This window comes from Haliotis rubra, unplaced genomic scaffold (genome assembly GCF_003918875.1).
Source record: "Haliotis rubra isolate DU_JTF1 unplaced genomic scaffold, ASM391887v1 Scf310, whole genome shotgun sequence".
In the NCBI taxonomy this organism is placed as follows: Eukaryota; Metazoa; Mollusca; class Gastropoda; order Lepetellida; family Haliotidae; genus Haliotis; species Haliotis rubra.
In genome coordinates this window covers 594,891-609,958 of record NW_025766981.1, presented here as the reverse complement: position 1 = coordinate 609,958, position 15,068 = coordinate 594,891, and the positions used below count along the sequence as shown (strand labels likewise).

At 40.8% G+C, this 15,068-nt stretch overlaps 2 protein-coding genes across 2 annotated transcripts; both read right to left on the bottom strand.

Moving 5' to 3' along the window:
* Positions 1-2,265: 2,265 nt before the first annotated feature.
* Positions 2,266-6,378, bottom strand: LOC124283200 (proton-coupled folate transporter-like). The gene is made up of 4 exons (XM_046719231.1): positions 5,228-6,378; positions 4,815-4,898; positions 3,762-3,918; positions 2,266-2,986 (listed from the first exon to the last, which is right to left on the bottom strand). The coding sequence occupies exons 1-4, from the start codon at positions 6,354-6,356 to the stop codon at positions 2,713-2,715; spliced, it is 1,644 nt and encodes a 547-aa protein (XP_046575187.1). The 5' UTR covers positions 6,357-6,378; the 3' UTR covers positions 2,266-2,712.
* A 4,822-nt stretch (positions 6,379-11,200) lies between these two features.
* Positions 11,201-14,741, bottom strand: LOC124283220 (solute carrier family 46 member 3-like). Its single transcript, XM_046719250.1, has 4 exons — positions 13,504-14,741; positions 13,096-13,179; positions 12,250-12,406; positions 11,201-11,474 (listed from the first exon to the last, which is right to left on the bottom strand). The coding sequence occupies exons 1-4, from the start codon at positions 14,630-14,632 to the stop codon at positions 11,201-11,203; spliced, it is 1,644 nt and encodes a 547-aa protein (XP_046575206.1). The 5' UTR covers positions 14,633-14,741.
* Positions 14,742-15,068: the final 327 nt, after the last annotated feature.

The window sequence follows — 15,068 nt, the reverse complement described above, 5'->3', positions numbered from 1 at the left end:
ATATTCAGAAATATTTGACTGATTTTCATCCAAATGCCAATTTTATTAACATTATGAAAACACATAATGACTGTATCATAAGAGATGTCAGTATTTTTTGTATCATGTACTTCAGCGCATTAGAAATGTTCCTCTTGCACAGCATGTGCACTAAACTTTCTATATCATATGTAAATGACTGTATGATGGGCCTGTGGCCTTTACTGAATAAACTTGTCTGTCTGTCTGTCAAATTAACCGCTTAATTTAGTTCGTTATACGTGTATTTTGTCATACACATTTCTACTAAAGTATACAAGTGGTCAGTATGTTGTATCCGTTAGTTTGCTGTAGGCATATTTGCTGAACACGGAGCTTACCATGCTTGTCGTAAGTGGGGTCGGGTGGTCAGGTTCTCTGACTTGGTTAAGACATGTATCTCAGTTGCGTAGATCGATGCTCATGATGTTGACCACTGGATTGTCTGGTGGAGACTGGATTATATACAGATTGCCGCCATATAGCTTAGGGACTGCTGAGTGTAGCGTTTAACAGCAAAAAACAAACATGCCCATCATGCTATGGTTGATGTTAAACATTTATCCATTACACCATTTGTTACGTGAAGGTTTGTACATCCACAGCCACTACATCCAACTCGTACAAAGTATTATATCATTTGTGACATTAGCCTGCAAACAATCTGTGGCGTAAAGGTTACACCCATTATACATAATTTGTTACGCAAATGCTATAAAGGGAAGGGTATGTACATATCCAAGCTGCAGGAAGATAGAGTAGCTGTGCCTGTATTCCTTTTCATAAATTCGTAATTTACTGGTGGGTGTGTAACACCGATAAAGAAAACGTTGTTGTGGTATCTTTATTTCAAACAATTAGTTGCGGTGCTATGTACATACGACTTATAGCAACGTGTAAGTCATAAGATTATTCAGTATACAACGGCTAGGGCTGGGGAAATAAATAGAGCAATATCATCAATATAATGATTTTCTCTCACCACTCACACAATATCATCAATGATTTAATTTTTTGTACAGAGAGGGAGGGATATGCTTCTAATTGTGAGGTAGTTTTTCCATATTGACCTGAACACCAACATGATAACATCATGTATAGATCATGAACAAATATAGCCTTGCTCCAAGGCTATACTGAATGCTAAGCACATGGATGTATGCTAATTCTATCCTTTGAAGAGGCAAGTCTAGATAAGCGGACAGTCTAAGGACCCCAGTCCTTTATTTATTATTGTTTAGAAATCGTCATTTGAACTAATATTTTTTACCTTAGAGACTTGTGCAACTCTAGTAAAAATAAAACACAGGAAAATGTCTACAAAAAATCAGAGTCCTTGTGTGAGCGACAGGAACTAAATCTAAGGGAGATGACTCTAGTTGTCGGAAGCCATAACGAACAGTTTTCCTGTTGGGTATTATGAGCCTGCTCAGAAACTGCTATGTAATGGTAAGTCAGGGTATGTTTTGTACCTCTCACTGGGTGACTGACTGACTGGACTAGTTTGGTTTTACGCCGCTTTTAGCAATATTCCAGCAACATCACGGCGGGGACACCAGAAATGGGCTTCACACATTTTACCCACGTGGGGATTCGAACCTGGGTCTTCGGCGTGACGAGCCAACGCTTTAACCACTAGGCTACCCCACCGCCCCCTCACTGGGTGATCTCGATTGACTGTGAGGAAGTAACACATATTGCGGAAACGACAGTCCGAGGTTAAATCGTGCAGGTCGTCTTGCAGACAAACTGTCGCAGTGTCACGATCTCACACCACAATGTCAGTGATGGCGTCTTTTATGAAAACTACACAATATATTGTGTTGATACATAAACGTTTCATTTCTCGGTCAAAAGCCACCATAGGCGTAAAGTAAATTAATTACTACCTGAAACTGTACATGTGTATGTCGACGAAAAAAACACACCCGGGAATTTAGGGTCAGAATTTGTCTTCAGCAATTCATGCTTGTCGTAAAAGGCGCCTTACAGGATCGGGGGGTCAGGCTCGTTGACTCGGCTGATGTATGTCATTGTATTCCAACTGCGTAGATCGATGCTCATTATGTCAATCACTGATCTGTCTGGTCCCAGGGGCGTAGCTACCATTATAACAAAACGCCCGGGCTTACACATGATTGTTGCCAAAAGGTTGGGCAAGCTCTCAGTACTATCTAAATATACAGCTTTGCAGCCTATTGGGCTTACACGAAAAATAATGACTTGCTACGCGCCTGGGTCCAGATTATTTACAGATAACCGGGTGGATAGTGCGGCGTAAAACAGCAAGTAAACAAACAAAACAAAATCGTACAAGGAAAGATTTTCGAATGAGACTGAACGTAATGCGTAGAAGAATGATGTTCAGTTCAAATCAGTTCAGTTGCAACGGCAATTTAGATTTCTTCAGGGGTTAGATTTCGTTTCGTTTACGTCAGTGTTCTGGTCCCGTCCACAAGGAATGAATACTGGGGACTATCCTTCTTGGGAATGATTATCCTTGTACGGTCGCAATTAATATATTCGCCAGACCCTGAGGGACTTTAAACACATCTCCATATATACATTATATTTACATGTTTTGAAAGCACTTTGGGGTATACATATAGTCTGTCCTTGAAGGACAATGGTCCAAGAGGAAAATTTCCAATCTTGACGTGGGCAGGCCGTGGGTTTTGCCATCGTGTAAGTCAACTACCCGTCTGTTTTCACATAGCGTCCATCCTCTTCGCCAAACTCTGACTGAACATGCACGTGTATGCTGGCTCGGGTGACCTCTGTCACCTCCAGGCCTGCCGCCGACTGTGCATGCACGTGCTTGTCTGGATCAATGGTTATGTCAGTCTGAGTCCCTTTTGTAACCACGCACTGAGCATGTGGAACCACAGCCTCATCCTTGTGAACATCGCGCTGAACCTCCAGAACATCTCGCTTCTGTCTGATCGGTTTGGACACGAATATATAGATCCTGAAACAAAGACTCGGCGTGACAATTACATCCTTTTTAGGATTACCCACATGGAACATATAGTTGATAATATTTTCACAGAAAGTATGATAAGGTAAAGAACACACACAGCTGGAGTGAGTGAGTTTAGTTTTACGCCGCACTCAGCATTATTCTAGCTATATGGCGGCTGCCTGTAAATAATTGAGTCTGGACCAGACAATCCAGTGATCAACAGCATGAGCATCGATCTATGCAATTGGGATACCTTGATATGTGTCAACCAAATCAGCGGGCCTGACCACCCGATCCCATTAGTCGCCTCTTACGACAAGCATGGGTTACTGGAGATCAATTCTAACCCGGATCTTCACGGGTCATACAGCTTGAGAGCTATGTGATGAAATACCTACCAGCAATAGAAGCCAGAAACTATTGCCATGTGCAAACAATTAGCACATGTTGTACTATATTCCAAGGCAGCCTGTAAATCTTGATCAGACAATCAAGTGATTGATGTTGTGAGTACCTAACCACAACCTTGGGGCATCGATGACGCAAAATGAAGCAAGTAAACGAGCCTGACAAGCCTGATAATCCATTTTAGACGCCTCTTTCAACCAGCACAGATTCCTGGGGATGAATTCTTAACACGAATTTCCACAGGTTGAAATACTGTAATTTGCTTAAAATCTTCTACATCAATCATCAGCTGACCATCCGAATAAGAAATATATTTTGTATCAAAACGGTTGTGGATTTAGAGTAATGAGAAAGACGTGCATTAAATACTCACACAAGAATAATAGCAGCGACGATATGTGTGCCTCCCAAGACGATGAACACCATACCTCTCCAAACCACCACCGTTGCCTGGTAGATGTTGCTGAAGATAGGAGTCCCCACCAGAGAGCACATGGTCTCCACCACCGCTATACTGGCAAACAGGGAACCTGCAACAATAGTACACCTACGTAAAGAACTGCGAATTTAAACAGAACTACGTTCCCTTACACTGTAGTCAGAGTGCACCAGAGTGGCCTGAAAATAGGCTGGAATGTTAAGGCAAAACATTAACTTCCTGAGAAAAGGTGATCCAATATAAGCAAACAAGTGGTAGGAAACTTATCCCATCCGAGTCTACACGGGTTGATTATACGATGAGGATATACGTTTCAAATATGAACAACAGAACATGTATGCTTGCTTACAGTAAACATAAAATGTCTTCTTAATAATTCCTGACAGAGGTAGCGGTTACTTATTCTTGACCGAGGCAATGGTTATTTGTTGGACTGATTGAAGGAGCTTCATTTGACATGATACATGATATTTTCAGTACATTCTTCATATATGTTTGCTTACTGTGCACCTATAATGCATGTCTCCTGACCTATTCTTGACAGAGGCAATAGCTAATTATTCTTGACAGGTAACTGTTATTTCCTGGACTGAGTGAAGGAGCAGCTGCTACTTCATTTGACATGCTACATGATATTTTCAGTACATTCTCCAAGTATGGGGGCTTACTGTGCACCTACAACATATGTCTTCTGACTTATTCTTGACAGAGGCAATGGCTACTTATTCTTGACTAGGGGTAACGGTTATTTCCTGGACTGAGTGAAGGAGCTTCATTTGACATAATTCACCATACATGATATTTTCAGTACATTCTCCAAGTATGCAGGCTTACAGTGCACCTACAATGTATGTCTTCTGACCTATTGTTGACAGAGGCAATGGCTACTTTTTCTTGACAAAGGCAACGGTTTTTCCTGGACTGAGTGAAGGAGCTTCATTTGACATAATACATGATACGTGCAGTTCTCCTTCTATGCATTCTGACCTTGTTTGTTAGCCGGAGCCAACTTGGACAATGTGGAGCGAACTACTGGGAACAGCGTGGCAGCAGGAGTCTTGATGCCCGCAACTGAAAGAACATTGATATACTAACGAGATCGTAAAATCACACGCAACATGAAAAATAAATTAAAACTTTTTAAAACTTGTTTTTAGCAGTTTGTTGTGTCAAATGTTAAATTCTTATTTCACTTTTGAATGACAATTATGATCTGCAATGACTATTTTCAACAATAATGGAACATGACCTGGTATGAGCAGAGATAGATGAACATTTGCAGGTTATATGCCTGAAAACAATAATTCATTAATTGTACTGAAAGTAAAACCGGATTATATTCAGACAAAATCACAGGTCCCTGGGAAACATGAAATGACAATATTTTGCGATGTACTTACGCCCATACATCATCCAGTCTTTGCTTACAATGGACTGAAGACTGTCTGCTAAGCCTATCGCCACTGAACCAATCACTCCGATCACCTCATCAATACAGCAACACTGTAACAGTCGCGTCAACGGAACCCCGATCACCTGTTGTGCTACAGAGCTGATTGTACTGTAGTAACCTATTTTCTCTGGTGTCCAGCAAAATGGAAGGTTTAGTTTGAAAAGTGTGTCAATATTAGACGCCCCTACGCCTGGTAACGCCGTGAAAACGAATATCAAGATAGCTAATACGAAACACAATCTCTTTCGCTTAGTGCCCTCTAAAACATAAAATCCGAACACTCGTCGACATCCTTCTAGAGGTGTAATCCAATTGCTCTTTGCCTTAATAATCCCCTTTCTCTCTGGCAATAGTGTCACCACTAGGAGAATGTCCACGAGAGCAATCAGCGTGGCAGTGAGTGTCGGGTAGAAGAAGTTCACGTCTTGGATGAAGTAGCCTGTTGCTGTTGCTGAGGCAGCATTTCCTATGTTCTGAAAGAACTCCACGAAGGCTATGCCCATGGTTCGAGCACCTGTTGCTGGGGTATTGTCAGCAGTATAGGCATACGATGCAAGCAGTAAAGCGAAATAGCTCCCCGATATTCCATCTAAACCTTCTGGAAGAAAAAACCAGTTGATATCCAAGTGCCAGTAGATAATGACTGCTGTAAATCCAAATCTCAAACAGTGACCAGTGAGTGGTATGGCATAGATGAGCTTGCGACCAACAGAGTCCGAGTAGGAACCAAGCATGATGTTACTGACGATGGCTAGACTACTTTTCATAAGTGTGAACTGCATTTGTTTGTCTGCGGCGATCTGCTGTGCCTTCTCCTGAAGGATGTAGTCTGGGTTTGACGTGTTCAGGTAACATGTTTGATTCATTGGACCTTTCCCTGCCAGAGTTTGATTGCGAAACACGTCCTCTGTCACCCGTTTGTAGAGATACTGGCTCATCACTGGCGAAAACATCGACACCGCAAGTGTTGATATGAACAATATCATATTTCCAAAGAGGAGATTCTTGATTTGAGATTTCTTGACTCCAGATTCCGGGGACTCCTCCACCTTTTGCAGGAGCGGTTCTGTTTCCATGTTGTATGTTGTGCAGTGTTCACTCCACTACTGGCGATATCCCCACAAATGTCGTCACATGATCTGACATCACATGGGCATTCCTGTATAATTTAACCTGAACAAGATTCTGCCTCGTACTGCCGTGGCTGATAACCCATTTACAAAGCGAGACGAAACAGTGAAACTTTGTGATAAAAATAGCCTATGACCTCCTGTAGGAAAACACTCGCGGTTTAATTATGATCGCGTTTGAATCGGCAACGCCTTTATCTTTTAAATGCGACATGATAATACACTGAGTCAATAACGTTTAATGACCCTATTATCAGATGGAGGAAAACAGCTTTATTGAGTTTAATGACATATTTCCTGTTTGATTCTATTCCCTTCCATATGTAGTATTTAGACCATAGGCTGTATCCAGGTCAAATGGGATCAAAATCTCACGTTAATTTGAGGAGTCTGTCAAGTGCTTTGGTCGTTTGTCCGGAATCTAGATGGCTGTGTGACGTTATCACTATCTTGAAGGTGATATGTGTCACTGACGTCACTAAAGTTGTTCTCCTAAATATTGACCTGAGTGAGGGTTGCGTCTATTTGGACTTTTGTATGAGGTTTATCACACAGCGTCAGCTTGTTGTAAAACGGCACAATGTGATGCGGGTGTTAATCTTCACCAAACTGTTGTAGATAGATAGATTCATTGTTGTCTAACGCGGCACGCGGCTTTATCCAAAATTGCTGTAACCCACGAGGACTGATAAGAAACCAAGAAACACAACCAGGGCAACTCTTAAGATATGTAATGATGAATGCATGCTTCGTTAACGTGTAATTGCCACCATTCGAGTGAGTTTGTTTTAACACCAACAGTATTTCAGTATTTCCTAACAGTGAATTGCTATTTCCAACAATTTCAATACTCACTCCTGTAATCAACACACTGGACAGTGACCGCTTGCATGCGTTTGTGTTGCATTTCATCACCTGGCGTCGTAGTGTTAATTCAATCCTGTTATTGTCGAACAAAACAAACAAAAGCGTTCCCCGAAATCGTCCCAAATGGTAAGTATTACTAAGTAAAGGTACGTGATCGTTTGTTGTGTGCATGTCACTTGGATATCGTGTCATTTGAATGGGGCGGTCACGATCAGACTCACTGACCGTGTTGATGCAGGTCATCATAATCCTCCTGATCGATACTCATGATATCAATCACCGAACTGTCTGGTCCAGACTCGATAATTCACAGATTGCCGTCATGTAGCTGGAAAATTGTTGGGCGGGGCGTAAAATAACATGCAAATAAACAAAACAAATCACAGAAGGAAAGATCTTGGAATGAGACTGAACGTAGTACCAAGAAGAATGGTGTTCAGTTGCAATGGCAGTTTACATTAAGTTTTCCTCAAGGGTTAGATTTCGTTTACGTCGGTTTTCTGGTCCCGAGATATGTCCCATATCTTAAACATTCTGATTCTCTGGCCTACGGATCCGACAGATCGCAACATGCAAACATAACAACAAAATGAAATATAAAAATGAAAATACATGACATTTACTGTTAACAATTTGTGTATCTTGCATTAACCATGACTCAACCTCATCACCACATGGCTTATAATCTGTCGGATAATTTGTCACACAAAACGAAGAAAAGTGTTTCTCGGAATCGTGAGTAAACAGCTTGGCATGTCGGACAAATACACCATGTCAGTGAGGGACATAGTCTAAGGGGGATAACTCTAGTTTCCGGAAGCGATGACTAATGTAAACTCTGTCAGTCGTAATACTGCTGAGTAACTGGTAAGTACAGGTAAGTGATCGAATGTTCATGGCACCATGGCCAATTTGAACAATATTTCAGTATTTCCAAACAGTGAATTGCTATTTCCACCATATTTAATGCACACTGTTGTAATCAACACACTGGACAGTGACCGCTTGGATGCGTTTGTGTTGCATTTCATCACCTGGCGTCATAGTGTTAATGTAATCCTGTTATTGCCAGTCGGACAAAAGTGTTCCTCGATATCGTGATTGAAAACGCTTGGCATATCGGACAAATATTTACAGCAACCCAGTGTCAGTGACCGACATAGTCGAAGGGGGATAACTCTAGTTTCCGCAAGAGATGACGAATATAAACTCTGTCAGTAGTAAGGAGTTTTAATGCTGCTGAGTAGCTGGTAAGTAAAGGTAAGTAATCGAATATTGTGTACATGTCACAAGGATATCTGGTTAGGTTGTAAGGATGTAACGGATGTTGTGCAAAGGGGTTGTTTGAGTCTAGATCTTAAGTAATAAACAATAACTAGCTGTTTTACGATCTGTAAGTATTATTTCTACTTTAGGCGTGTTAACTGACTGACTGACTGACTTACTGACTGAGTATGGTTTTACGCCGCTTTTAGCAATATTCCAGCAACATCACGGCGGGGGACACCAGAGATGGGCTTCACACGTTGTAACCATGCGGGGATTCGAACCCGGGTCATTTCATATATGTTAAGCCCGAAACTGTTCCAGATGCATAACATGGACTATTATGAAGATATATAGTTATAGTGAGACAGAAGGTAATAACATGTTTTGCCAATTCTAGTCCGCAATAACACACCGATGTGTGCATCATCTGGGCCGGGCAGAACAGATGCGCATACCACGAGCCGAAAACCAAACCACCTGAACACGATGACAGGCACATAGCCACGTTACGCTATGTTACATGTTAACCTATCAAGCTGTGCTACAAACGCGATCTGTCCAGAAATCTCCTGGGAGTTGATCTATATTTGATACGTTACTAAAATTCACGTGTGTTTGGATCCTGGTATTTATCCATATCCATTCATAATGAAAGAGGATGCAGGCAAGGTGTCCCTCTCTCTGTATATCTCTTCCTTTTTGTGGCTGACAATTTGCCGTAATATGATGGAACAGCATCAATCATTCGAACTGATTTAGACAACCTTTACTTATCTAAAGAAATGTCTGGCCACAAGATAGAGCTGTTTGTCTAGTTAATAAAAAATACAATAATGTATTGTCATGTCGATTACGCATTTTGGATTTTCAAAGTATTAAATACTGGGACAAAATTCAACAGTAAGCATGAAATATCTGATGTGAAAGATGTGGTATAAATAAACTGATCAGGAAATTATGGAACATATGTGGTTTGATAATCACTTTTAACAATCAGATTCATTATAAACAGCTTGGTAAATATCAAAATAAATTCCATTAAGATCGATGTTACAAAAGCATGTCTGTCTCTTTCATTAACATAAAATGAAAGTAAAGTACATGTAGGTAGACAATTTAAGCTAACCTAATTAAAACTAGTAATGTGCCCAAAGTATGTTCTAAGCGACAAGGACAGTTAACACACAGTCTTGGGAGCAAGGGTGTATTTAGTTAATTTCAAATTTGAGATATAAAGTAGGAAAATGCTATATTATACCAAAGGAAATTCATATTGCATAGTTGATTTGAACTAAATGTGAAAAATAGAGTGTGTACATGCAGGTAGTTTCAAATTGCTTTTTTATGCACTTTAATATCCAAATTTGATTCTAGCGGACTATCCAAAACATGCATATTTTGTTTCCTGAAGTTTGTTATGCATTTATTGCAGATTTTGCGTTGTTTGGACGTACCAAGGTAAAAAGTCAAACAAAATGGAGGTCGTGAGGCTGGAACATGGCAAAACCAATTTGCTTGATGTTGACAGATAATATGTAGAAAAATATACATAATTCTTTTTAATATGTTATGACATTATGATATTCAATGAAGTTAATTAAACCTCAAGTTCCATATTATTGAACTTTTGTTAAATTTTTTAAATTATCATCAATTAAAACCGGTTTTAGTTTGGTTAATGCTCCTTGAAATCATGTTCTTAAATGCTAAGTGTTTGCCCTGGTCCATTGTATGAAATAGGTAACAGCCAGGAGATTAGCAGTGCACTGGACCATGAACTTTGTTGTTATAAGCTGTAGGGGTTATGGGATGTAGGGGTTTTGGGAGGTTACCGTTCTTTCTGCCAATATGAAATGACATAATCACACATTACTGTGAAAGCGATCATCAGTATGATAAGTCTAAACATCTGTTGCAATTTCAATAAATATAATTACAAGAAAATTATAACAACTTGTAAGCAGCATTGTGTAATATACTAACAGTAATACATAGAGGGTCTGTTGGCGCGTAGCTGAGTTAATAATTTAATGTCTCGTGCATTTATAATTGGTCCTTTATTGAAACACAAACATATGATCCATTGCATTGCGAGTGTAACTTTAAAAACGCGATTGATAATTGTTCCTGTACATTGTTCAAAACAAAACATGTAATGAAAGCACTTAATGGTATATAGCCTGTCTTGAAACGCAATGGCAAAATGGGAACATGTCCACTCTTGTCGCAGTCAGGAGATTTGTTGATGTCATGGAATCTTCTATTCTGTCGTGTAAGTCAACTACCCGTCTGTTTTCACATAGTGTCCATCCTCTTCGCCAAACTCTGACTGAAAATGCACGTGTATAATTAGAATTCCTCCGGGGTTAGCTTGATTTCGTTTCGCTTACGTCAGTGTTCTGGCCCCGTCCACAAGAACTGAATACTGTGGACTATCCTTCTTGGGAATGAATACCCATGTAGGGTGATAATTAATATGTTCGCCGGACCCTGAGAGACTTTAAAACCCATCTCCATATATACATTATATATTTACATGTTTTGAAAGCACTTTGGGGTATACATATAGTCTGTCCTTGAAGGACAATGGTCCAAGAGGAAAATTTCCAATCTTGACGTGAGCAGGCCGTGGGTTTTGCCGTCGTGTAAGTCAACTACCCGTCTGTTTTCACATAACGTCCATCCTCTTCGACAAACTCTGACTGAACATGCACGTGTATGCTGGCTCGGGTGACCTCTGTTACCTCTAGGCCTGCCGCCGACTGTGCATGCACGTGCTTGTCTGGATCAATGGTTATGTCAGTCTGAGTTCCTTTTGTAACCACGCACTGAGCATGTGGAACCACAGCCTCATCCTTGTGAACATCGCGCTGAACCTCCAGAACATCTTGCTTCTGTCTGATCGGTTTGGACACGAATATATAGATCCTGAAACAAAGACTCGGCGTGACAATTACATCCTTTTTAGGATTACCCAAATGGAACATATAGTTGATAATATTTTCACAGAAAATATGATATGGTAAAGAACACACACAGCTGGAGTGAGTGAGTTTAGTTTTACGCCGCACTCAGCATTATTCCCGCTATATGGCGGCTGTCTGTAAATAATTGAGTCTTGACCAGACAATCCAGTGATCAACAGCATGAGCATCGTTCTATGCAATTGGGATACCTTGATATGTGTCAACCAAATCAGCGAGCCTGACTACCCGATCCCATTAGTTGCCTCTTACGACAAGCATGGGTTACTGAAGATCAATTCTAATCATGATCTTCACGGGTCATACAGCTTGAAAGCTATGTGATGAATTACCTACCAGCAATAGAAGCCAGAAACTATTGCCATGTGCAAACAATTAGCACATGTTGTACTATATTCCAAGGCAGCCTGTAAATCTTGATCAGACAATCAAGCGATTGATGTTGTGAGTACCTAACCACAAGCTTGGGGCATCGATGACGCAAAATGAAGCAAGTAAACGAGCCTGACAAGCCTGAAAATCCATTTCAGACGCCTCTTTCAACCAGCACAGATTCATGGGGATGAATTCTTAACACGAATTTCCACAGGTTGAAATACTGTAATTTCCTTAAAATCTTCTACATCAATCATCAGCTGACCATCCGAATAAGAAATATATTTTAAATCAAAACGGTTGTGGATTTAGAGTAATGAGAAAGACGTGCATTAAATACTCACACAAGAATAATAGCAGCGACGATATGTGTGCTTCCCAAGACGATGAACACCATACCTCTCCAAACCACCACTGTGGCCTGATAGATGTTGCTGAAGATAGGAGTCCCCACCAGAGAGCACATGGTCTCCACCACCGCTATACTGGCAAACAGGGAACCTGCAACAATAGTACACCTACGTAAAGAACTGCGAATTTAAACAGAACTACGTTCCCTTACACTGTAGTCAGAGTGCACCAGAGTGGCAAAGATTAACTTCCTGAGAAAAGGTGATCCAAAATAAGCAAACAAGTGGTAGGAAACTTATCCCATCCGAGTCTACACGGGTTGATTATACGATGAGCATATACGTTTCATATATGAATAACAGAACAGGTATGCTTTCTCACAGTAAACATAAAATGTCTTCTTAATAATTCCTGACAGAGGTAGGGGCTTACTTATTCTTGACCGAGGATGGTTATTTCCTGGTCTGATTGAAGGAACTGATACATGATATTTTCAGTACATTCTCCAAGTATGCGGGCTTACTGTGCACCTAAAATATATGTCTTCTTACCTATTTTTGACAGAGGCAATGGTTCCCTATTCTTGACAGCTAGCTGTTATTTCCTGGACTGGGTGAAGGAGTAGCTGCTACTTCATTTGAATTGTTACAGGATACTGTTAGTACATTCTCCAAGTATGCGGGCTTACTGTGCTCCTACAATATATGTCTTCTTCCTTATTCTTGATAGAGGCAATGGCTACGTATTCTTGACAGTGGGTAACTGTTATTTCCTGGACTGAGTGAAGGAGCTTCATTTGCATAATACATGATACGTGCAGTTCTCCTATGCATTCTGACCTTGTTTGTTAGCCGGAGCCAGCTTGGACAATGTGGAGCGAACTACTGGGAACAGCGTGGCAGCAGGAACATTGATGCCCGCAACTGAAAGAACATTGATATACTAACGAAGTCGTAAAACACATTAAAAATACATTAAGACTTTTTAAAATCTTGTTTTTAGCTCTTTGTTGTGTCAATGTTCAGTTCTTATTTTACTTTTGAATGACAATTATGATCTACAATGACTATTTTCAACAATAATGGAACATGACCTGGTAAAAGCAGAGACAGATGAACATTTGCAGGTTATATGCCTGAAAACAATAATACGTAAGTGTACCAAAAGTGAAACCAGATTATATTCAGACAAAATCATAGGTCCTAAGGAAAAATGAAATGATCAGTCATATTACGCAGTGTACTTACGTCCATACATCATCCAGTCTTTGCTTACAATGGACTGAAGACTGTCTGCTAAGCCTATCGCCACTGAACCAATCACTCCGATCACCTCATCAATACAGCAACACTGTAACAGTCGCGTCAACGGAACACCGATCACCTGTTTTGCTACAGAGCTGATTGTACTGTAGTAACCTATTTTCTCTGGTGTCCAGCAAAATGGAAGGTTCAGTTTGAAAAGTGTGTCAATATTAGACGCCCCTACGCCTGGTAACGCCGTGAAAACGAATATCAAGATAGCTAATACGAAACACACTCTCTTTCGCTTAGTGCCCTCCAAAACATAAAATCCGAACACTCGTCGACATCCTTCTAGAGGTGTAATCCATTTGCTCTTTGCCTTTTTAATCCCATTTCTCTCTGGCAGCAGAGTCACCACTAGGAGAATGTCCACGAGAACGATCAGCGTGGCAGTGAGTGTCGGGTAGAAGAAGTTCACGTCTTGGATGAAGTAGCCTGTTGCTGTTGCTGAGGCAGCAGACCCTATGCTCTCAAAGAACTCCACAAAGGCTATGCCCATGGTTCGTGCACCTGTTGCTGGGGTATTGTCAGCAGCATAAGCATACGATGCAAGCAGCAAAGCGAAATAGCTCCCCGATATCCCATCTAAACCTTCTGGAAGAAAAAACCAGTTGATATCCAAGTTCCAGTAGATAATGACTGCTGTAAATCCAAATCTCAAGCAGTGACCAGTGAGTGGTATGACATAGAGGAGCTTGCGACCAACAGAGTCCGAGTAGGAACCAAGCATGATGTTACTGACGATGGCTAGACTACTTTTCATAAGTGTGAACTGCATTTGTTTGTCTGCGGCGATCTGCTGTGCCTTCTCCTGAAGGATGTAGTCTGGGTTTGACGTGTTCAGGTAACATGTTTGATTCATTGGACCTTTCCCTGCCAGAGTTTGATTGCGAAAGACGTCCTCTGTCACCCGTTTGTAGAGATACTGGCTCATCGCTGGCGAAAACATCGACACCGCAAGTGTTAATATGAACAATATCATGTTTCCAAAGAGGAGATTCTTGATTTGAGATTTCTTGACTCCAGATTCCGGGGACTCCTCCACCTTTTGCAGGAGCGGTTCTGTTTCCATGTTGTATGTTGTGCAGTGTTCACTCCACTACTGGCGATATCTCCACAAATGTCGTCACATGATCTGACATCACATGGGCATTCCTGTATAATTTAACCTGAACAAGATTCTGCCTCGTACTGCCGTGGCTGATAACCCATTTACAAAGCGAGACGAAACAGTGAAACTTTGTGATAAAAATAGCCTATGACCTCCTGTAGGAAAACACTCGCGGTTTAATTATGATCGCGTTTGAATCGGCAACGCCTTTATCTTTTAAATGCGACATGATAATACACTGAGTCAATAACGTTTAATGACCCTATTATCAGATGGAGGAAAACAGCTTTATTGAGTTTAATGACATATTTCCTGTTTGATTCTATTCCCTTCCGTATGTAGTATTTAGACCATAGGCTGTATTCAGGGGCATAGTGTAAAGTATGGAATGGATTTT